Genomic DNA, 23,438 nt, shown 5'->3' with positions numbered 1-23,438 from the left:
ATAAGTGCACATGTTGCAGCAAGCAGAACACACTGCTAAAAAATTGTGACAAGTCCATGCAAAGTGGTAGCTGTGATGAAGCTGGTATGACAGCTAAATTAAAGCATTTATACTGTATAGTTATTAAATCAAACCTGCCAGGAGAGAAATAAACGGGCAGTAAATATATCTTCCACTTGAAAAGAATAGTTGACTGACTGTTATGCAGACACTGAACTGAAACAAGTATGTAGATCAGGAAAGTCAAAAGTCCTCATCTGCATACATGTTGCGGGCCAGGGACTTTGTGTTGAAGCCAAAAGGCCCAGTGTTGAAGGAAAAAAAAATATCTTTAATTTTCCAGGCGATCAAGTGCATATTGGTGGCCCAGTTGTTCCCCAAAACAACCTCTATATATGCTGGCTGTAGCTTCACCCTCTACTGAAGCCCAATTTAGGGGTTTTCCTGTGCAGGGAGGTTCATCCAGCACATAGCCCCTCCAAGTAGAGTACACTGTCACCATTATGGATGACTGACCTACACTGCTTGTTTATTCAGTATAGTAAAAAAAAAAAAACAAAAAAAAAAAAAACAAACACACAGCACTTGGCTGCAGATACTTTATACAGAGACTCAGCTCTTCATGGTTTGTCATTATGAATGAGCAAGCACCGCTGCTCATTTATAACACTGACAGGTCACTGCACGTCCATCAGAGATGACTACACATTCCAAATGATCAGAGTTGCGAGGGGGGGGGGGGTGTTGGAGGAGTAGTTCGACCACACTACATAGAATATAAATAGACACACTGGTACAAGAAATGCAGTTCTTGGTCTCCTAGGAAGTTAAACTAAGAAAAAAATATTCATTTAAAACCAGGAAACTAGAATTTTCAAATCCAGCAATTGAATCTACCAAGTGTATTTCATGACAGGTTTTCTTTACAATGGAACTCCAGGTAAATGTTTTCAATTGTTCTAGGTAGAGTGGCGACAGGTTAATAATACATGTAAGATTTTTATTACTGTCTTAAAGCAGGAGTATGGTGGATATCTTCCAATTGGTGTCAGCTTTGTGTCTAACAGAAGGAAAGGCCCAGAAGCGATTCAGTTCGCATGCGCCGCGCTTTATAAGTTTTTCATTCATTCAAAGGTAAAATCTCCCAAATAAATGCAATAAAACCCATCCCAGGTTCTAACTTTTCTCCACGCCACAGAAAACTGGAGAAAGGGTTATTGCTGGAGTCTCACATTTGTAAAAAACAGAAAAAGAAACATCAATGCAAAGCACAGCAAGTGAAGTGCAGTGTGCACACAAAGGTAAGAATAGTGTCTGGCTCAAAACGTGTAGTCTTTATTACTCAAGTTATTCATCCGGTAGCAGAGCTTCATTCTGGCCCGATTACACCACTGGTGTTTAAGCTTTGATGCAATAAGGAAAACAGAATATATTAATCTTGCCGACAATGAACTGAAGAGCATTTGTCTAGATGGAGCTAATGGATCTTCAGCAAAATTGTAAAAATCTGCAGAGTCCTTGGATGTGGCAGCTGCATTCATTTTCTTTGAAGGCTTTTTGTCCTTTATTTTCACCTGGTAATTCTGCAGACACCACATTTCGGGTCCTTCCACACAGGCGGTCCTCCTGGTGGACTCGCTTTGCTCAACGGGGGGGGGATCGCTTTGCTGATCCCCCACTGAGCAGGCGGACGACAAGTCAATCTCTGCTCACTGTGCAGAGACGGACCTGTCAGAGCCCTGCTCTCCTCTATGGGGAGATCAGATGAAAACAGACTGCCTGTTTTCATCCGAGCCACCAAACAGATGAAAAATAGGATCTCCATCCGTATGGATTTAATGGACAGGAAATCGCAGCAGATGTCAGCCAACAAGTCACTGCCGACATCTGCCGCTCCATAGGAGCGAATACAGGATCTGCCTTAAAAACTGACAGGCAGACCTGATCAGAAAGCCCATGTGAAAGGGGCCTTACTGTCCCTGGTTGACAACGCTCACTGCGCTGCATCTGTAGAGGGAGCCACAGTTGCACAGTTGTCAACCAGGCTGGAATGCAAACATGTCTTCCTCTCTACCTCCAGTATATTGTAGTGATGGAATTAGTATTTTTAAAGAGAAGAATGCTTTCACTTTAGCTTACAGGTACTGACAAGGACAATGCATTTTTGGCAAGATTAACAGGTATTTTCTGCACTTGCTGGAATAGTTCTTAGCCTGAAAAATGAAAACGAATGCAGGCACTACATTCAAGGACTGGTAAGCTGCAACAGAGTACATTGTTCACATTATTCTTGAGTCAGTGTTAACTGGGCAATAATGAACCTTTCTGATTCAGAAGTGCTTGGAGAGTTGCCCAGAGTTTTTCCAACATGTGATTATTACACAATTGTTCCTCCTAATGTGCACCCACTGCATTATGACCACCGAGTCTGCTGAAAAACCCTGTCACCATCAATTAACAGATCATAATGCTTATGTACACCGATTTTTATGGCCGCTATACATGGGTTGAAATTCTGTCGGTTCAGAAGGGACCGGACAAAATTTAGATCCATGTATGAGCAGGCTGGTTGTACAAAAGTTAATCTACCGGCAGATTTCTGTACAATCTGCCTGTTGGTTTTTCCCAGAATGATCAGTGCTGCCGGCTAAAAAGTGATTCAATAATAAAGTCTCCAGAACCCTCCCATAACAGGTCATTTTTAAGTGTCTCCTTCACCTAGCACATAAGATAAAAAAAGTATGTTATCATCTTGACCATTAATTACCATAGTAACTACCACTAGGGGAAATCCTGAAAATATGACCCGCTTAGTTTACTGAACATAGAGCTGAGCAGAGCTGTATTTCTGTGCTTAAACCCCATTACCACAACAGGCGGTAATGCATGTTATGTGCATGTGTGGGTTGTGGTGCCATTTATTCCAAATGGCACACCTTTCCCAGTCCAACAGTTTTTAAAGAACCAAAAAGCACTACCATGAGCCTTTTTGGAATGTTTTGGTGCATATGGAAGCCCATTCAAATAAGCTGCCCTTATGCAACGCATTTGTAAACATAAAAAGGGCGTAAAAATATTGCACAGCATCTCAAAAGTACACTTCTGGCTCTTAAGCTCACCACACGTTGCAATCCAACTGTACATTCGCCTTTAAATCTACCAACTACTATGTAGTGCAAGTGCCTGACTCATGGGATACAGAATGAGTGTATAGTTCAGATGGGCAAACACTAAAATGAAATTTTAGGATTTGGTAAATCTTAAACTGTACATTAGATTGTAACTTGTGGTGCCCATTAGTAAGGCCCAGCTCTCCAAATTCCACAAACACATGCTCCACTACCTTATTCAATAAAGTCTTAAAATACATTTTTGCCAATCATAACCTGTTGAGCAAATATCAGTTTGTACTACAGCCTTCAATATACAAAAACGCAGAGACCAGTAGCAATAAAAACAAGGCTTCCTTTCATTAGTCAGTTAAAAGCCATGTGTTCATTATATACCTTAACAGAGTTACCAAAGTCAGTTAGCTGCAGAGAGAAGGAGGATGAGGAAGAGCAGAAGAGACAGCGGCAAGAATCCATTTGATGCATTAGAGGGGAAAGACAGATTCAATTAGTCAAATGAAACGGACTGTGCGCCAGTCACTGTGGAAATGTATGCTCTCATGTTGAGTAGGACTATACAATAACACATGATGGATATATATGTTATACAGCATAATGCTAATGGCACATAAAGATTTTTTGTTAGGAAGTGCATGGGTATGTTAATTTTATTTACCAAATATTGTAAAATCTGTAACATTTAATTCAAGCCAATACATACTGTATTTATTGGCGTATAACTCTTTTTTACCCTGAAAATAGAAGGTAAACTGTTCCTGCGTGTTATACGCAGGGGCTATGGAACCTTATTTTCCTGAAACTTCCCTCTTAAAGTTAGGGTGCGTGTTATACGCCGATAAATACGGTAATTATGTTAAATTGTGATGCACTAAACCAAGTAGTATTTATGAAGCTTTGAACTTGGTCATTGATGTTAATGTTGTCATATATTAACATAGCTGCCAGTGTAAACCTGGCCATACATTATATATCGTATTTATCGGTGTATAACATGCACCCTAACTTTAAGAGGGAAGTTTCAGGGAAAAAAAAAAAACTTTCCACAGCCCCCTGTGTATAAAACACAGGCACAGTTTACCCTCTATTTTCAGGGTAAAAAAGTGAGTGTTTTATGCCAATAAATACAGTATATTTTCTTATTAATTTTACTTTAGATTTAACCATGTACTACAAGGGCCTGCCCAATTGCACACAATTGAAAGTGTTTAGGTTAGACCTCATATATGGTTTTGGCAAATCTAAAAAGGAAAATTGTACAAGAAAGCTGTATAATGTATGGCCACCCTTAGGTGCCCTTTCACACTATTGCATTGTGGCGACACGTTATATACGTTTGTGCGATGCAACAACATTCTGAATGGCTCCCCTATGCACTTTGCAAATTGACATGGGTTACTGTACAATGGGCAGCCAAAAATGGCACTTTGAACATTTTTTGGTGAGTTTTACTGAATTAGGCAGCCAATTCGCATACATAGGCTGCCCTAATGCACAACAGGTGAGAATGGGACCTAAATAAAGTCTAAGGAGTCTATTCTTCAGTAATTCATTACAGCTGCCCACACTAGGCTAGAGATTTTGACATAGGAGACCCATCAACACCACCTCCTTCAGCAGGACATGCATAACGCTGAAGGGCAAATGGGTTGGTTAATACCACATCAGGGTACTCACATACTGGTGTTAATATTGCCAAAGTGCTGACTTGAATTATTTGGGGGGGGGGGGGGGAGTGGATATTGAACCCAACAGATAACCCATTCAAGATATCAACTTTAACTATTAAAAACAATGGCCATCAACAACCAAAGAAAAAGTAACACTTTTATATGGTTAAAGCCCAACTCCAGTCAGCTATAACATCCCCTCACCCCTTCTGGTAGATAAGGGGTAGGCAACCTGGGGCCCTCCAGCTGTTGTGGAACTACAATTCAAATGAGGCATTGCAAGGCTGGCAGTTACTATTACTCCTAGGGGCATGATGGGACTTGTAGTTCTGCAACAGCTGGAGGGCACCAGGTTGCCTACCCCTGCGGTAGATCAAGGATCTAAATCTTGCTTAGCCTATGGGACATGTACTAGAGGGAAAGTATTGTATTATTCAGTCTGACAGGCTTCCATCTAGTTAGTTCCAGTATTGATGACTGGTTTCATTCTCTTCTCTAGTCATGTCATGTATCATGCAGGACCTGTGGCCACTGCTGGTCCTGCATTGTACGAGAAGGTCCTTAAAGTAAATCGAGTCAGATTTTTTTTATTGTTTTAAAGATGTTAATACTAGCCTAACCCTGTGCAATTTTTTGCACAGAGCAGCCCCGAACCTCTTTTTCTGATGTCTCCCGCCAGCACTCCTGGCTCATCCTCCCTTCCGAGTGCCGTCGAAGCAAGCTGCTAGTTATGGGGGCACTTGTGCGGGCTTGTCCATCGATACACACACACCCCCACACACAAACCCCCCCCGTCGGCCCTGCCCCCTCCCAACAGGATTTGACAGAGCAGAAGGAGCCAATGGCTCCCACCACTGCCTACATGTCCTGCAAGGAGGGAAAGAGCAGAGACGCTGCTCTCGAGCACAGCTCTGGATCAAGATCGAGTCAATTTAACTATTCAGGGAGGAGCTCATAACAGAAGGTTTTTGCAAAGAATATATGAAGGCAAAATGGTTCTGCCTTTACAACCACTTTGAGGGTCACATTCTAGGGACTGGAGCAGGAGCCAGAAGAGCAGCATCTGCCACAGGACTGAGAAACAAATTATTCTTCTGCATTGTACCCATCTAGCCCAAACAAGCATTAGTCATTAATAGATGGGGGAGTTGGGGTCAGGACAGAGAGTGATGGAAAGTCTCTCCAATTTTAGCAACATTAGCAAAGATCAGAAACGGTAACATTGTTTTTACTACTCTCTATGCCCTCCCTGCCTTGGGGCACCATCATCCTCATTGGGTTTTAAATGGTGGTTCTTTAGACCTAAAGTCCATAAAATCCATCTAGGAGGAAGGAATTCCACTTCTACCTTACATATGCACTCTGCCAGTTTGCAGCAGAGGCACAAGACATTCATCATATTACCAAAAACAGGAAATCTCACTAGCCAGGTGTGGAAATGGATATCCAATGGTGTGATAAAGATTCCAGCCCCCACCTTTAGAGCGGTAGTAAACTGCTGTATGTTTTTTTTTTGCCAACCTGCAAAGTAAAAGTCATATTGTGCTAGTATGCACAAACCAAAGCCCTTCTAGCTGCGCGCTGTCACCACTGACAGGGCTGCCATCTTCCCCATTCTTCCCACTGGGTTCACAGACTGCAGCTGTGTGCGTGGCCGGAGCTGCGATGAAATCACTGCTGTGCATACGCCCAAGAGCCGCCGTTTACGACACAGGACTCTGAAAGAACGGCCCAGATTGCATGTTCAGGAGATATTTACAGTTCCTATAGATAAGCCTAATTTAAAGTGGAGCTCCACCCTAAAGTGGAACTCCCGCTGATCGGAACCCTCCCCCCCCCCTCCAGTGTCACATTTGACACCTTTCAGGGGGGTGCAGATACCTGTCTAAATACAGGTATTTGCACCCACTTCCGGCCACACAGTCTCGGGCAGACTGCTGGAATGACATCACCTCCCGTCCCCCCCCCCCCCTGTTGTGTTCTGGGAACACTCGGCTCCCAGTACACAGCAGGAGCCAATCGGCAGGCGTAGCGCGACTCGCGTATGCACCATAGAGAACCGGGCAGTGAAGCCGGAGCGCTTCACTTCATGGTTCCCTCACCGAGGATGGCAGCAGAGTGACAAGCGATCGCTCGTCCTCTGCTGCGGACGGCACTGGACTTCAGGACAGGTAAGTGTCCTAATATTAAAAGTCAGCAGCTGCAGTATTTGTAGCTGCTGGCTTTTAATATTTTTTTTTCAGCGGACATCCGCTTTAAGGCTTCTCTATAGGTAAAAATGATGCATGGGAATTTACTTGCCTTTAACTGGGAAGGGAGACACTGTCCCTCTGCAATAACGGTATACAGTTCTATTTTTAGTAGTTTTAGAAATTGCAGGGCAAGATTCATACAAATTTTTATTTCAGAGTTGTAATTTTAACTTGCCATATGTAAAACGGTCAGGCTTTTACGTCATATGATAGTTTTGTAAAGAACGCATGTAGGTTTTAAACCCTCGAGACAAGGATATGAAAAATACATGAAGCTTGTAAACTGCACACAGTATCACTCAAATAAAATTGATGCCTCATTTGTCTGCACAATGCATTTAATGTAAAGTCTGTCCTTCCCAAAAGGAGACAAAGAGACACAACATGCATTATTAAGAAGACTTAACCCCTCTTGTTGTGCTGGTGTGCAATAGTCGGCTTTGTACCACACAAGTACCTTAATGTCTGAGCTAAAGTTATTGATCTTCTGCCAGCCAGCGTTCTCCAGATGGAAGTTGGCCCATCTCAGCAGCAGCTCTTCAGGGGACAATTTCATCAGATCCTCCAAGGTCTCTCCATCACGAAGCAAGGCAGCCAACGCTAAAATGCACAAAACAGAATCAGCTGCATGGTAAACCTATTAAAAGATTTTTTTTTTTTTTTTTTAAAACACAATTTCTACCCGGCAAGTTTTTATACCATCTCTACTAGACAAAATTGGAAGTCCTAAAGTTATACAGAATGCTTAGTTATTTGCCTTAAAAAAGGGAATTATCCAACGGCAGCAAGGTATAGATGCCATTTAAATATCGATACTATAAAAAAATCATAATAGAAATAATAATAAAATTATTCTTGGCCATAGATGGATTAAAATTCGCCAAGTTCAGTAGGGACTAGCCGAATTTGGATCCATGTCAGCAGTCCATGTTCAGAATGTTGGAAAATTTCTGAATCAGCATATTTTGACAGCGGAGAGTCCCGCTGTCAGAATACAATGTCCCAGCTTGTGTGGAAGGAGGAATCAATTTGTTTTTTCATGCAGCCCACTGGCTCGCTCTGCTGGCTGAGCAAACAAGTTCTCCATGGCTAGTTTATATCGGTTGTAAACAATTTTTTAACCGATACTTGCCTGCTCTGTGCAAAGGTTTTGAATAGAGCGGCCCAGAAAACTCCTCTTCTGAGTTCCGCCAGTGCTCTTGGCTTCTCTTCTCAAGCGCCACATAGGAAGCCACTTCCTATAGCAGGCACGTCCAAAGTCCGGCCCGCGGGCCTATTGCTGCCCTTGTTCCGGTTTAATGTGGCCCCCCTGGTAATTTGGATATACTCATCTTGTGCGGCCCCAGGGCCACTAAAGATATATACTGAATTCATCGGCGCTACCTCAGAGGGGACAGGGAGGGGGCAGAACGAGCGCCGTCAGATTACATACAGGAGAATCTCCCGTTTACTCAGTGGCATCTATACTAGAAAGTCCCATCTCCTGGGTTGCCATTGGATGACGTTCTGTCTATCATAGGACTTTGTATTAAAGAGGCCGCCGATTAAACAGGAGATTCTCCTGTATGTAATCTGCTTGCGCTCGTCCCACCACCCCCCTGTCCCCTCCGAGACTGCAGATGGGAATGGATCAGGCTGCACTGATAGCAATGGGGAGGCTGCACTGACGAGAAGCGAGAGAATTCTTGTTGAGCAGTGCTCTGACAAACACACTTGGACCGAATTTTTAATGGTTCAAAGAATGTCAGGCAAAATGGTTGGCCCTCACGCAGGTTCACTTCATCCAATCTGGCCCTCTTTGAAAAAAGTTTGGACACCCCTGCCCTATAGTGACATGTGCGGGCTTGCTCCCAAACCAGGCTGTGTGCATCATTTAATTTGATTGACAGCAGCAGGAGCAAATAAAAATCCTTTTGACTTTAGAAACATTTTAAGTATATTGCCATTTCCCAAGAACAAGTAGTCATTTGTAGCCTAAACCATGATTAGCAATTTACCTTCATTTCTGCTGAGCTCAATGTCCGCAAACAAACCAATTTTAATAATCTGCCACAGGAGCCCCAGGACCAGGTGAGGCTTTCCAGCCTTCAAGTCTTCTGCTCCAATGTTAACCACATGACATCCAATGGCAGAAGCAGAGTTCAATGCCAAGTTCAAATTTTCCTGCAGAGAGAACAGGTTATGTGTGGTGGGAAATGCTGTCTATGTTTAAACAAATTGAAGGAAAGCACAGTATCACATGATTAAACCATTTTCAGTGCAATTTATTTTAGAAGCAAAAACGAAAAGCAGCAATGTCATAAACACATAGTCCAACTGTATAGACAAGGTAGAATAGATGCTTCATGTCCTTGTAGTCACACTGTAGCAGAAAAACCTTTTACAGCTTGGGACAACTGGTGCAAACAAAAACAACCTAACCCTGAAGCTTAACACTTAAATTTACCCCAACACCTAACCCAAAGTTCCCCTTAATCTTACCCTCTTTAGATGTACTGTATACCCCTGTATGTATACTCAGAACACCGTTTTATAGCTTTGGATAGTGTGAGGAAGGGTTAGACGTTCTGTTGGAATTTTATTGATATCCGTTTCCCCACAGAGGAGCTTCACCCCTCAATTTGTCCTGGTGTCCATCATCGTCAGCTGGCCAGAAGGTGAGGATAATACAAATTAAGGCACCCTTCCAATAGGGATTTGTGCTCTAGCGACTACTGTACGACAGGGAATTTACCCTTAATTTGGAGAAAACACATTTTAAGTGGCCATGGACTTTAGTTCTCGGAGAAGCTTATATACTTCCTCTAGGACAGGGCTCGACATATCCCGGTCGCCAGGGCGACTAGAAATAGCGTCCTGGCGACTTGGCTTGGAAGGTGGGCAAAAAACTAATAATTTATTTTTCATTTTTTTGTGAGCTGGCGCCATCTGGTGGTGAGCCGTTGGTATTACAGGTAATTACCACCAGATATGTGAGCTGGCGCCATCTGGTGGTGGCCGTTGGTATTACAAGTTAAGCATTACCAGTTAAACAGCAATTCTAATCTAATTTTTCACTATTTTTCACTGCCATCTTCTTCCCTCTAATTGGAACCCCCAAACATTATATATATTTTTTATCCTAACACCATAGAGAATAAAATGGCGATCGTTGCAATACTTTGTCACGCCGTATTTGCGCAGCGGTCTTACAAGCGCACTTTTTTGGGAAAAAATTGCACTTTAATTAAAAAATAAAGACAACAGTAAAGTTATCCCCATTTTTTTTTTTTATATTATGAAAGATAATGTTACGCCGAGTAAATTCATACCCAACATGTCACGCTTCAAAATTGCGTCCGCTCGTGGAATGCCGACAAACTTTTCCCCTTTAAAATCTTCATAGGCGACGTTTAAAAAAAATCTACAGGTTGCATGTTTTGAGTTAGAGGAGGTCTAGGGCTAGAATGTTTTCTCTCGCTCTACCAATCGCGGCAATACCTCATATGTGTGGTTTGAACACCGTTTACATATGCGGGCACTGCTCACGTATGTGTTCGCTTCTGCGCGCAAGCTCGGTCGGGACGGGGTCCGTTTTCTGGCTCCTTACTTTTTTAGCTGGCTCCTAGATTCCAAGCAAATTTGTCAAACCCTGCTCTAGGAGGCAAAGAACTACCTCCGTCGGTATAAGAATGGGCCAAAATGCAATAGGTTTCCTCTCCCCATTTCACAAACTAGGTGTCCTTTACCCTTATTTCCCCATTTTAGAATATCTAGTTATGCTTTGTTTCTCTGCAATATCAATTTGGTGTTCAGTTAAATTCTGAGACTACTGCAGTAAAAGCCAATCCTACTTATTGACTCACCTGGATGGTGAAAGCAGTTAGTTTCTTCTTGTTAATTGCTCTTTCATCAATAGTGTCAGGGACAGACAAGTTAATCATTTTACTGGAAACAAGAAAAAGTATTATTCAGATGATGCTTTAAAAATTCAGTTTAAAAAGCAGCTAGGTTTTAGGTTGCAAGTACAACTGTGGCCAGGCTAGGATTCAAATATTTACATACACTTATTCTGATCTCAAATATGCATTGAGTAAAGCATAATGTACAAGGCCAATTCCAAAAACAGTTGGGATGCTGTGTAAAAGCGACACACAGAGTGTAATAATTTGCAAATCTTATAAACCCATACTTTATTTACAATAGAAAATAAAATACATAGCAAATGTTTAAACTGGGAACATTGATTTGATGTCAGCAACACATCTCAAAAAAGTTGACAGGGCAACAAAAAGCTGGCAAAGTAAACAGCACTAATAAGAGCTAGAAGAATATATTGCAACAAATTAGGTTCATTTGCAACAGGCGAGTGTCTCAAAAGTAAAAGATGGGCAAATTAAATCTGAAAAGCGGCATCTAAAATTGCTAAACAATGTTGGAACAGGGTCAAGTATCCCATCTTTTTAAACACTCTGTAAGGCTGGGTTCACACCGCAGTACATTGCGGCCCACAGCAGGAGTACGGTGCTTCCCTGTTCACCATTTCAGGTACGATTTTGGAGCACTTTTTTGGCTGAATTCGGACCTGAAACAGACCAGAAGCACAGACTCCTCTGCAATTCACAACGAAGCTGCTTCAGGAGATGTGAATAGACACCATTGAGAGTCAGTCACAATCTCCTAACATGTGGATTGGATGCAGGGAAACCTGCATTCAATTCACAATAGTGTGAACCCAGCCTAAAGGTCTGGGAACTGAGGATACCAGTTGCTGAGAGCTTTGAGAGAGGAATGTTGTCTGAGTATATGCTGCCCTAAAACCTGGACATTTTTCGTATTGATGGTGCCTTTCCAGATGTGCAAGCTGCCCATTCCATATGTACTCCACTGCTTTAAATTGGTAAATACATAAATTACAGTAGAACTATGGTCATGGTCAGTAACACTTTGGATCGCAGTAGCTTAGAGCTTATAAAAAAAGTCTGTCTTATGTTGTTGCCCCTTTTCTTTGTGCTAACCCTGATAAGCTTACAGCAGGGCACCAAGAGGTCACAGGGGGTATGGAACATCAACCATTAGCCTCAACAAGCCCTAGTTTGCCAATAACTGCATAGAACATGCTTAGGCCCTGTCCACCTTGCTCTTGTTGGGCACACCTAATGCCCTGCCCACTGTCGCTCTGCTGTGATAAGTGGAATGATGGAAAATGTATTTCCCTACAAAAGATGCACCAGTTAGCACAGCTCTCGGAAATTAAATGCTAGCTCTGCCAAACTCCTCCCAACATCAGGATCCAGCAGCAGAGGCATAGAAAGTTTAAGAGGGGGGATACAATTTTGATTCTTACAGGGGGTAAGAATTACTTTCATGCTGAAAGCATGATGCCTATACTATAAGGGCTAAATGATAAAATCTGCCACAATTACAGCAACAATAAATATATTACCAATTCACATTTAAAGTACACTCACTTCTGAGACCTATGTTTCAGTAAATTTAGCACAAAAGCACTTCTATAGTATATATTAGAACATTATATTAGAACATGGATAAAGAGAATTCTCTACAAGGGCATGCTGCTTCACGTATACTCAGGTTCTTCAGGAATACTTACCAAAGCACAATGCCATCTGCAAGTGCCCGGAATAGGTCATTGGTGTTTGGATTCATGGGAAGGACATGTTTGCAGTCTGGGTCATTTTCTAAGGCTTTATTTATCCAGTTGACAAAGGCATATTTTTCCTCCTCTACAATAGACCACAAAACTTGTATGAACGACAGACAACACCCAAAACAACATTTTCAGTCTAATTAAAACCAAGTATATTGTTTTAACATGTAATATCACAGAAACCATAAATGTAAACAATTACTACTTCCCCTGTAAGCCGAGAGCCAACCACATTTATTAATGACTTTACCAAGTAATAATTTGATTCATGTGCTTCAAGACAATATGCTGACAAAGCACAGGGGCAGAGCTGCCATTGCATCACAACATACTCAAATCTGGTGCAGCTCTGCATAGAAACCAATCAGCTTCCAGGTTTTATTGTCAAAAGCAAAAAAAAAAAAAAGAAGAAGTATAGCCAAAGCTCATTTGGCTGTACTTCGCCTCTGGTTCACAGGAGTGCAATTTGTTTTGTACTCCTGTGACCCATTTTCTGCTTAAAGCTGAGGTTCACTCTAAAAAAAAAAGTATATACCATTCAATCCAGTATACTGCCGCCATGTACAGTATTTATTTATATATTTTTTTTCGGTTTACATACCGTAGTATAGGTATTTTCCCCCCGGCTTCCAGGTAGTGAATCGCGCGGGAGTGGGCGTTCCTATTCAGAGACTAAGTGATTAACGTATGACAAAAGCTTCACCCCCGGCGCAAAAGGCGCGTCACCAGTTTCCGAAAAAAGCCGAACGTCGGTGCGCAGGCTCCGTATAGAGCCGACTAGACGTTCGGCTTCTTTCGGAAACTGGTGATGCTTGTTCCTCTTAAAACAGCTGCATAATGGGCTGAAAGTTACAAACTTCTGGGTAGTCCGTATTGTAACCAGTCACTTGCCAAGTCAAGTATGCATGGCAAATGGCTGACCCTCTCCAGTTATACTAGTAGGACACATGGGAGGACTTGTGTGGTTGCTACTGCTCTGTACCAGCATAGAGCACTGGAGTGGGAGAAGAGGCAGCACGTTTCCACTATGCGGAAAGTATTTGGGGGAATTTCAAAGAGAAATTAAAATACATAGCCTATTTGGGGTTTAAAGTAGAACTATAGGCAAAACTAGTTTTGGATAAAGAAAGAGGGTTATAACCCCTGTCTGTTTAGGAAGCAACAGGAAATCCCTGCAAATAAGGGAAATCCCTTGGGTATCCCCAGGTTAGAAGTAGTGTCCCCATTGGAAGATTTACCCTCTATTACGAATCTGGAGACAACCCAATAAATGGGATTTTCTTTTACTTTCTCTTTCAAGGATAATGGTAAACAGGACAAAGAGGGTGAATCTCCCCAACAGGTACACAGACCGCAATAAAAAAAAAAAAAAAAAAAAAAAAAAAAAAAGACTGGTAGGGGTTCTATTCCCTCCCCACTCGGTCTGGAAAAAAAAGAAAAATAAAGTTTAGTAGTACTTTAAGTCTTTTGAAGCAGTGGCAAATGAAACTGCAAAGTACATATGAAAACCTTCCAGCTGGCCATCAGGCTTTTCTGCTGTGCCATCTTACCAGAATATGAATGTTGCGTCCCCTCACTAGACAACTCTGAGGTGCCTCCAATTGCACAAATTCCTTCTTTGCGGTTGATTGCTTTCCGGAATGTTTTGGCAATGTCGCTGCTCTTGAGTTCTTGTACAACCTGCAAAGAAAACAGAAAAATTATTATCTAAACCCAAGTTTAAATTGGAAAAGACATGTGTACTATCTGGCATTTAATTTCCATCTGAACGGGCCACGACTGTTAATTTCATTTAAAATCTGCATTTGTGCCAAACAAGGAAATCTCTACTGGACCATAACCTGCTTTGGTTTTAGCACATTGAAAAATAAAAAACTTTCAATGAGCCTTGGCTCATTTAAAATGTAAGGAAGCATTTACATTTAGTGTCATTGTTAAAATTTCTAACATATTTCCTTGATAATGTAACCCCTTGGAAACAATTTTCTACCCATTTCATAATTTTTTTTAACCTACAAGGGATATTTGCGATCCCATAGCAAACCATCAAAATCATGCTGCATTGTTAATATTGTATAAAAATAAAAGGAGGAGAAATTGGACTGGTTGCTATAGGTTACTGCAATTGGCATATACTAGTAGAAACCCATTTTCATTTTGGATATAGTAGGGAAGGAATGGGCCCCCTGTAAAGTTTTTTTTTTTTGCTGTATGTTCCTGCTGGAAGAATGACTTTCTTTGTCCTGGTGACCACTGACAAGTTTTACAGTTGTCACCAAAATAGCTGAAAGGATATCTATATATGGGGAGGCCTGTTACAGTGGTAATGGTCTAAGGCCCCTTTCATACCAGTGCCAGTTATCATGCAATTTGACAGTTTAAAGTCACATGACAATCACACCCCATTTGTGCTTATGTAACTGTTTAAAACAGTGCGACCAACTTACACCGATTTTTAAAAAGGTTTCTGCATTTTTTTTGGCATTTTAATGTTTGACTCGCATAGACATCTGTGCATGAAGTCGCACAGATGTCAGCAAGCCACACATGAAAGTGCACCGACTGGGTACTTCGAAGTCACACTGAAGTAGCATGGATTTCAAAGCCACATTCAGTGTGAACCAGGGCCAAGAGGAAATGTTCTCCTCTTGGAATGATTTCCACTCACTTCTGGTTGTGCCTTTTGGACAGAAATGAGGGGAATCTCTTCAATGGGACAAAATAAAAACATTAATAAAAAGGGAGGAGGTTCTTACCATTACCTACACTATCCAATACTGGGAAAAATAAAAATGGGCAACACTGAAACTAACTGATTACACTATGTAGAGGCTGGTAAAATTTGCCAAGTCATAACAGTATGTGTTAAGCGAGACTGAAAACTTTAAGTACACTTTCATTAGACGGTGAAAAATGTCAAAACACAAAAAGTGTAATTTTAGGGTAAAGCAGTCTCGTACCAAGCTGCTGGGATTTGAAAGGTGCCCATTTGTAATCTGCCGAGACTGGCTTAAAGCCAAGTTGGTATAAAATCATTACACAGATTTTGCACAGTTTAGGCCAAGGGCAATGTATGGGCCTCTCAGAACACCAGCATGGCTTACCTTTGTTTTTACTCCAGGCTTAACAAGGGAAACAAAAACACTGTACAGTTCAGAGAACATTCCATGAGGGTCACAGGCAAATACTCTGCCATTAGAGACAGCAAATAGTCAAACAAAGGATTCGCTCGGGACTTTAAATGAAGTGGGTACCGTTACCGCCAGTAAGAACACCAATAGTTATTGTAGTATACAATTTATTCACGTAAAATTGTTTACATGCATAGATAACACCAACAGTTGGCAATAAAAAGATACATAAAAAAAATATTGGTACATAAATGTAGTATCGGTCAGAGTACACGGGCATCATACTACCCGACTAGTTTCGCAAGATCCAGCTCGCTCTTCAGAGGTGAGCAACACTGTACCTAGGATGAAAAAATATACATATACGTTTGGCAATATGGCACAGTATTCGTTGTAAAGGCACAGGGTAGGAGGGGTTGTGGGTTCCCATAATCACCACTGAGCTGGACCATGGCTACAGGTGTGCGGCCCCAAGAAGGGAGGCTTTTCCGTGTCTCCTGCTGTCCCCATCTGCTTTTGGGCGGATGGGAACACCTACACATTGGCACCATGTTCAGGCGAAGCGTGACGTCTGCGATTCCGTAGACGTCAGCGCAGCTGGACGCACTTTACCATCTGATGGCATGGAGGTGCATTCACACATGCATGCCTCCCTATGAGTGGGCGCCTCCTGCGCTCACATGTCAGCTATCCACACATGGTGTAGGGGGTGGAGCCTTCTGGGCTCTTCGGGGGTTAAATTGGAGGTCAGGCATGACTTGGATTTCATTTCACTCTTCACCGAGGACACACACAGCTGTGGAGATTGCCTGCGGTGTCTCATTCCTTTTATACTTGGGATATTCACCATACTCTGGTACCTACTATATCCAACTTACTATATTTAGGCACACCTGCATTCCTTGCACACAGCTCATTTCTTGAGAACATATTACTCATTTATTTTTATATTTTTTGTTTTGTGTCTTTTGGTTTTGGTTTTTCATATCACACATTCCTCCACACAACCAAGTTCACCCCTTTTTTCCCCTCTTACCTTGTCACTTGCTAGTATCGCTTTGCTGTCCTATGTTTTCCATAATTTCCAGGTCCCTACCATCTTTGACCCAGGCCCTTTATTGAGACGTATACATCTTCATGCTAATACTTTACTATTGCAGATACCTGATAAACATATTTATAGCTTATACTCTTTATGGACAAACAAGGTTTCTAGGGATACATCACAGTCAGAGTTCACCTCTTTTTCCTATCCTGTCATCCCTCTGTTATCCCACGTTTCTAACCATCTCCATGTCCCTACCATCTTTGGCCCAGGCCTTTCATTCAAACATCTTATGCTTATTTACTCTACGACTTTAGATGCCTGACAAAGCATACTTATGTTCACAGCCTATACTGTTTATGGACTAACGAGGTCTCTATGGATACATCACTATACCTATGCCATGCCTGCTCTCCGTTTGGCCCCTGGTGGGGTCCCTTTCTGACTCTGCCCCCTCAGCTCCCGGGTGAGGCACGTGCTGCCGTCGTCTTGGGGCTGCACACCTGTAGCCATGGTCAAGCTCAGTGGTGAGTATGGGAACCCACAACCCCTCCTACCCTGCACCTTTACAACCAATACTGTGCCATATTGCCAAACATATATGTATATTTTTTCATCCTAGGTACAGTGTTACACACCCCTGAAGAGCGAGCTGGATCTTGCGAAACTCGTCAGGTAGTATGATGCCCGTGTACTCTGACCGATACATAAACAAAAAATATTGGTACATAAATGTAGTATCTTTTTATTGGCAACTGTTGGTGTCATCTATGCATGTAAACAATTTTACTTGAATAAATTATACTGTAATAACTATTGTTATTCATAATGGTGGTAACGGTACCCACTTCATTTAAAGTCCCAGGGGGGAATGCTTTGTTTGACTATACGTTATAGGGATGGAAGTGTGTTACTGGGGACACCAGACCTTTCCTCTTTTTGTTAGAGAGAGCAAATACTCATGTTTTACCAACCATTACTGGTGTAGGCAAACCTCTCAGAGCACTTTGTATCTTGTGGCCTAATACGGTGTAATAACCAACTAATGCTACCATTTCTAGCGTTAAAGGTTAATAGACCAAGGGTTTAAAGCCTTAGCACCCAACCTAAGGTCCATGGGTCACAAGTGGTCCTTTGACATAGGCATTGTGGCTCCTAAAGTCCCACACCACTTCCTGAAGGAGAAAAATAAAGTAGGTGTGGTGCTGTTCAAAGGATTATAATTGACTCTCAATGTGGTGGTGATGTAATGTGGGTGTGAATGCAACACCAGAAAATAATGTGCAAAATTATGACAAATTATAAGTAAACATAAACATTAATTTACTCCACCTAGGTGATAGTAAAAACTGTAGAGGCAGCAGTTCGCTTGATTTACCATATTATATATTTTTTCCCCCTGCTGGTATTTTTTTTTTTTGCGCAGAATCACACCCACCCTTTATCACACCACTTCCTGTAACATCACATTGACTAAATATTTTGTGCAGTCCTTTGGCAATGGCCAAAGACCGCACATTAGACCTCCCATATGGCCTTAACTGGTTTAAAGATACATATACAAAAGGCTTTTGATCAAAAGAAAAAATATGGAGTCCACCAATGTTAACCTTCTAGAAACCACCAGCTTCTCACCCTTTAACACCTATTCACAAGGACAGATCAGCAATAGTAAACTCCCTATTCTCCCACACTAAAGCTTACTTTTAAGGGTAATTTCGCCATTTCAAAATATAACTACTTATGCACGTGCAACTTTAAAGTATATCTAAAACTATAGGAAAGGTGACCAATACAACCCCTGTGATGTTTTTATTGCGGTGTCTGTCCTTACTGAGGAAAAAGAACCTTCATTTGTTTTTTTAAACATTGTTGCTGGAACAAAAAGCTTTGAGAATTAAAAAAAAAAAAAAAAAGGGGGAAAAAAAAAAACTTCCAATAGTGGCACCTGTTCTGGTGACAACTGTCTAATAAACGTGACATATATCATTTTTGTTACAACAGAACACGGGGTGATCAAGCTGAACAGAAGTGGAGCTTAGTTCTGATAACCATATACTGAAAGATACCAGCATCTGTTCAGTAGCCTTCTGCTGACCAGATGACACTAATCTTTATAACTCCAAAGCCCCATGGCAGACAATTCGGTTAAGCAGCTGATGTATCGGTCTGTGTTCAAAGCCTTTTCTACCTTTTCACAAGTTTTTCACATACACACCCTCCTGCAACTTATAAAATGTACAGTACTTTAGTCTGTTTATTTTAAAAAACAATTTTTACTTTTAAGTATAAAGTGTTAGGAGAAAGTGGGTGTGAGCACTCCTGTACCTAAAAGTAATCCCAGGCAACAACTGAAACTAATCAGTGAGCTCTGAATGTTATCCAGAAAAATACTGCAATTGTGCTAAATGCAGATCCTTCACTCAACATTGTAATGAAAGGTCTTTGAAATTCACTACAGTTAGAATCCCAAGATCAATATGGTATGTAACAGAGTTCTCTCAGAGTCTGTACCTAAAAGGTTGTTTACCTTAATGCACAGAATGCATGAAGGTGAAGAACCTTTAGCCTTTAGACCACTTTAACCACTTGCTACCCAGGCAAATGATAACATTTCTCTCCTACACGTTAAAATCCTTTTTTGCTAGAAAATTACATTGAACCCCTAAACATTGATTTTTTTTTTACAGAGACCCTAGAGAAAAAGATGGCGGTTGTTGTAACTTTCTCTCGCTAGGTATTTGCGCAGCCCGTTTCATGCATTTAAAAATAAAAAAAAAATAAAAAAAAAAACACAGTAAGGTTATCCCAATAATTTTGTATAAATATGAGTAAATAGATCCCCAACATGTCACACTTTAAAATTGCACATGCTCGTGGAATGGCGCCAAACTTCGGTACTTAAAAATCCCCATAGGCGACGCTTTAAATTTTACAGATTACATGTTTTGAGTTACAGAGGAGGTCTAGTGCTAGAATTATTGCTCTTGCTCCAATGTTCGCAGCAATACTTCACATGTGTAGTTTAAACACAGTTTACATGCATGAGTGCGACCTACGTATGCATCTGCTTCGGAGGAGACAGGGGTATTAATTTTTTTTTTTAAACACTTTTATTTCTATTACAAAGAATGCAAACATCCCTTGTAAAAGGAATAGTGCTTGACAAGTCCCCTTTACAGTGAGATCTGGGGTCAATAAGTATATAAATATATAAAAATTAAAATAAAAAAATGGGGGATGGGGAAGATCTTAGCTTCCCAGCTGTGGTGGCTGCATTTTTTTCCAAATGCGGAGGCCGAGTGCGATGTCATAACATTGCGCCTGGCCTCCGAATGATCAGAGACTTCGGGACAATCTGGCCCGCAGGAAATCTTTATGGTCAGCATCCAGAGCCGGCCGGTTCCTTCTCCGGTTCGCCAATGGCAGGGGTGAACCGGGAGAAGCAACGGAGGGTGGTGGGAGGATGGACATCCCCTCCCGCTGCCTGTAAAGACAATCAAGTGTCTGAACAGCAGCTATGATCATTCATAGCCCTACGACGTTATGCGGGAGGCAATTGGTTAATGCACAAAATATGCATTAATGCACATATCTGTGGCCCTTAAAGGGGTGTGCTACAGACGAACTGGGATCCCCCACCCTGCACAGCCACAATTAATTTCCGCAGGCACTTTAGAGTCAGAACAGTTTGTGAATTTGTTATTGAGGGTAAGAACGTGGATAGGAGTGGAGGTTATGGGATGCCCACTTACTTTAGCAGAACTTCAGGGACACTCTTCCTATATAGAGTGTATATATAGCTCCATTTCTTCCTCCAGCACATGCTTGCAGAACCCAGCTGGATCACAGAAGATCTGAGAGTCACTCAGTCAGATTAAAGGCAAATGCCCATTACAGGCAGAAACCAGAGGCCCCTTGGTTGTGTAGCGAAAAGAGACCAGTGTCCAGCTTGTACTCTTCCTCCTGTTTCTGCGGATATCCAGCATCAACTCTTCAGGCACTGCCAGCCCACCTGGCTGCAGCTGCCCCTCTCACCAACCCTCCAGGCCAAATTCTCCAGTCCTCTAGACTTACACACCAGTCCACACAGCCAACTCTCGGGAGATCTTCCAGTAGTGCTGACCTGCTCCTGCTGTCCTCTCTCCTTGCTCCTGTGCCTCCAGGAAGGGCTTTCTCCGCCTGTTATGACAGGATCCTTACAGCACCCAAGCCCCAGCCCAAGATCACACCCTCCCTCAGACTAGGGCCACAACAGTCTCCTCAGTACTCCATCTCCACCTTTCACCCCCCGGCTGCCCCTGCTGGCATGACTATTTATGCCCCCCTCCTGCCAGCCCTTTACTAGTGATTGGCTGAGGCCCTCACATTTTCCAAGCATCTCCACCTAACTTCCACCATGCCTAGAACATTCTCCAATGTCCCAAAAAATAGGGGAATGCACCAGAGAGGCTGCTATGAAGAGTCCCTGAACCCTGACCCAAATTAACAGCTCAAGCTTAGCCCTGAGCTGAACTAAATTTGCCTAACAAACCTAACACATTAGAGGCTCTAAATGTTATATGTGCTGCAAAATTGTAAATTTACTTTTAAAGGATAACTTTACTAAAACGTTAAGTTTTCTTTTGAAGTAGTAAGGCAGAGACAACTTACTCTGGCTGTGTGGCGGTGATGAACTAGTTTTGAATATAAGCTGCCATCCCAGCTTTAGACACATTTACAAATATGTTAAAAAAGTATATCATTTGAAGACCCAAGTCACCCTTCTATTGATTTTAAAAAGATAAGATTTAAATAAAAATTTAAAAAAAGCAGAAGCACAAGACTTGCCCCCAAAAAAAAGGGAACAACTGTAAGTGGCAAATATACTTGTGGCAAACAAATGGTATGTTCAACATTGGAAGGACCAGGACGACACTGGATGCAAAGCTCCTTGAGGCGTTTAACATTTGTTGCGCTATACAAGTTACTCACTCACTATGACAAACCATTCTGCCACATGAATGCCCACAGTCCTTTATAAACAGACAACATAACTTGACAGAGAGAGAGAACATAAAAAAAAGGTAGACTGACATATCAACCTAACCCCCAATCCAGGAATCTGGACAAGGTGGGCGGTCTGCATCCGACGAGTTGTTAGGCGACAGGCTGGAACATGGCCCAGAAGTACAAGCAAGGGAAGTTCATTGATGTCTGCCCAATATGAGAATTCCTCCTAATTTAAGTCAACAGCACTCCACAGAGTGCTGTTGACAGATGACAAACAAAAAAAGCTGCAGCCAAGTCCCCCCACCACAGAGCAGCAGTCTAGTATGACCCTTGACATTTTCAGTTCTGTGGGCATATTTGCACCACATACCATGAACTCCTAAAAAACATGATCAGGAATGGCAGACAAAAACTGTGAACTGGCCTGCCATACAGAACTAGAAACTCAAATTTAAAAATACACTTCCACTTTTCTGACCATTTTTCAACAAATTGTTTAAAGAATGTTGCTGCCTGGCATTACCGTGTTAGGAACTGGCACCTACCAGTGTGCCATTCTTTGTTTATGTAATTCAATGTACTGCAACATGTATCTATGTATTAAATAATTTTATTATCCCACCATTTTTGTTACTATGATCTTTAAAGTCCCACCCTCCCCCCTTCTGTTGCAACTATGCTGCCTACCCGGATGCTTTTTTGCTTCTTTTCTTTCTCAATATGACAGGGATGGAGGTGCATGGCCCTACCCGGTCATGACCTCACGTAAAGTCGAACTCCCCCTTCTTCAAACATATGTAGAGTGTGACATGAACCGCCGTCCACATACACAGCTCCAATACCCCTTTATTTAAAGGATTGCAGAGTTCTTAACCCCACAGCATCCTGTCAAATTTTTAATGGACATGGTTGTGCGTGGCTCTGCCCACACAACCACAACGGTCATTTACAGGCAGTTGTGAATAAAAAAAAAATACTACAAATCCCCATCTTCCACCATAGATTTTCTCAATGGAGCACAAGTGTTGGGACATCACTGCACATGTAATGCTTTGCCTGCTCAAATGCAAAAAAAAAATAAAAAATGTGCGCAGTGGTGCTCTGTTCCTCAGTGTCAATTATTTTCAATGCCGCCCCAGACTACACCTTAGCACTCAAACGCTTTTTTTTGGGGTATTAGAGTGCACTGAAAGAATATGCAAAATTAAGGGGCTGCCTTAACACAATGCGCCTAAATAATGCAAGTGCTTTAATGCAATGCAAAGTCTGAGTGGGCCTTAGGGAAAATTTTGCAAGGTTTCCACCTTTAGCACTATTGTAGATTTTTTGCACAAACCCATCTATATCCCACTGTAACACACTGTATCCCTGCCAAAGGACTAGCAACTATGCCTGCCCAGTATTGTGACCCTGCACACCCTGATCACACTGCATAGACCGTCGCATGAGACCACCATTTCCTGTCCCAATTTTGCAGCTTTATACAGAACCTGACTGCTCATTTAATAATGGGTCATCAAGTGCTGATTCACTGGGGAATAAGCAGGCATGAGAATTTAATTTTACAACA

The 23,438-nt window shown here is 41.9% G+C and overlaps 1 protein-coding gene across 2 annotated transcripts in view; it reads right to left on the bottom strand.

Moving 5' to 3' along the window:
- PLS3 (plastin 3) overlaps window positions 1-23,438 on the bottom strand; it is a 139,530-nt gene that overhangs the window by 32,265 nt on the left and 83,827 nt on the right. For both annotated transcript variants that reach the window (XM_040323670.1, XM_040323671.1), the window contains exons 5-9: window positions 14,251-14,380; window positions 12,644-12,776; window positions 10,896-10,977; window positions 9,048-9,213; window positions 7,508-7,650 (exon numbers count right to left, since the gene is read on the bottom strand). In XM_040323670.1, coding sequence (XP_040179604.1) covers window positions 7,508-7,650; window positions 9,048-9,213; window positions 10,896-10,977; window positions 12,644-12,776; window positions 14,251-14,380 — 654 coding nt within the window. The remainder of the gene's footprint in view (window positions 1-7,507; window positions 7,651-9,047; window positions 9,214-10,895; window positions 10,978-12,643; window positions 12,777-14,250; window positions 14,381-23,438) is intronic.

Source organism: Rana temporaria, chromosome 9, assembly GCF_905171775.1.
Source record: "Rana temporaria chromosome 9, aRanTem1.1, whole genome shotgun sequence".
Classification (NCBI taxonomy): domain Eukaryota; kingdom Metazoa; phylum Chordata; class Amphibia; order Anura; family Ranidae; genus Rana; species Rana temporaria.
The sequence above is the reverse complement of the archived record's forward strand: the minus strand, read 5'-3'. Positions and strand labels throughout refer to the sequence as shown.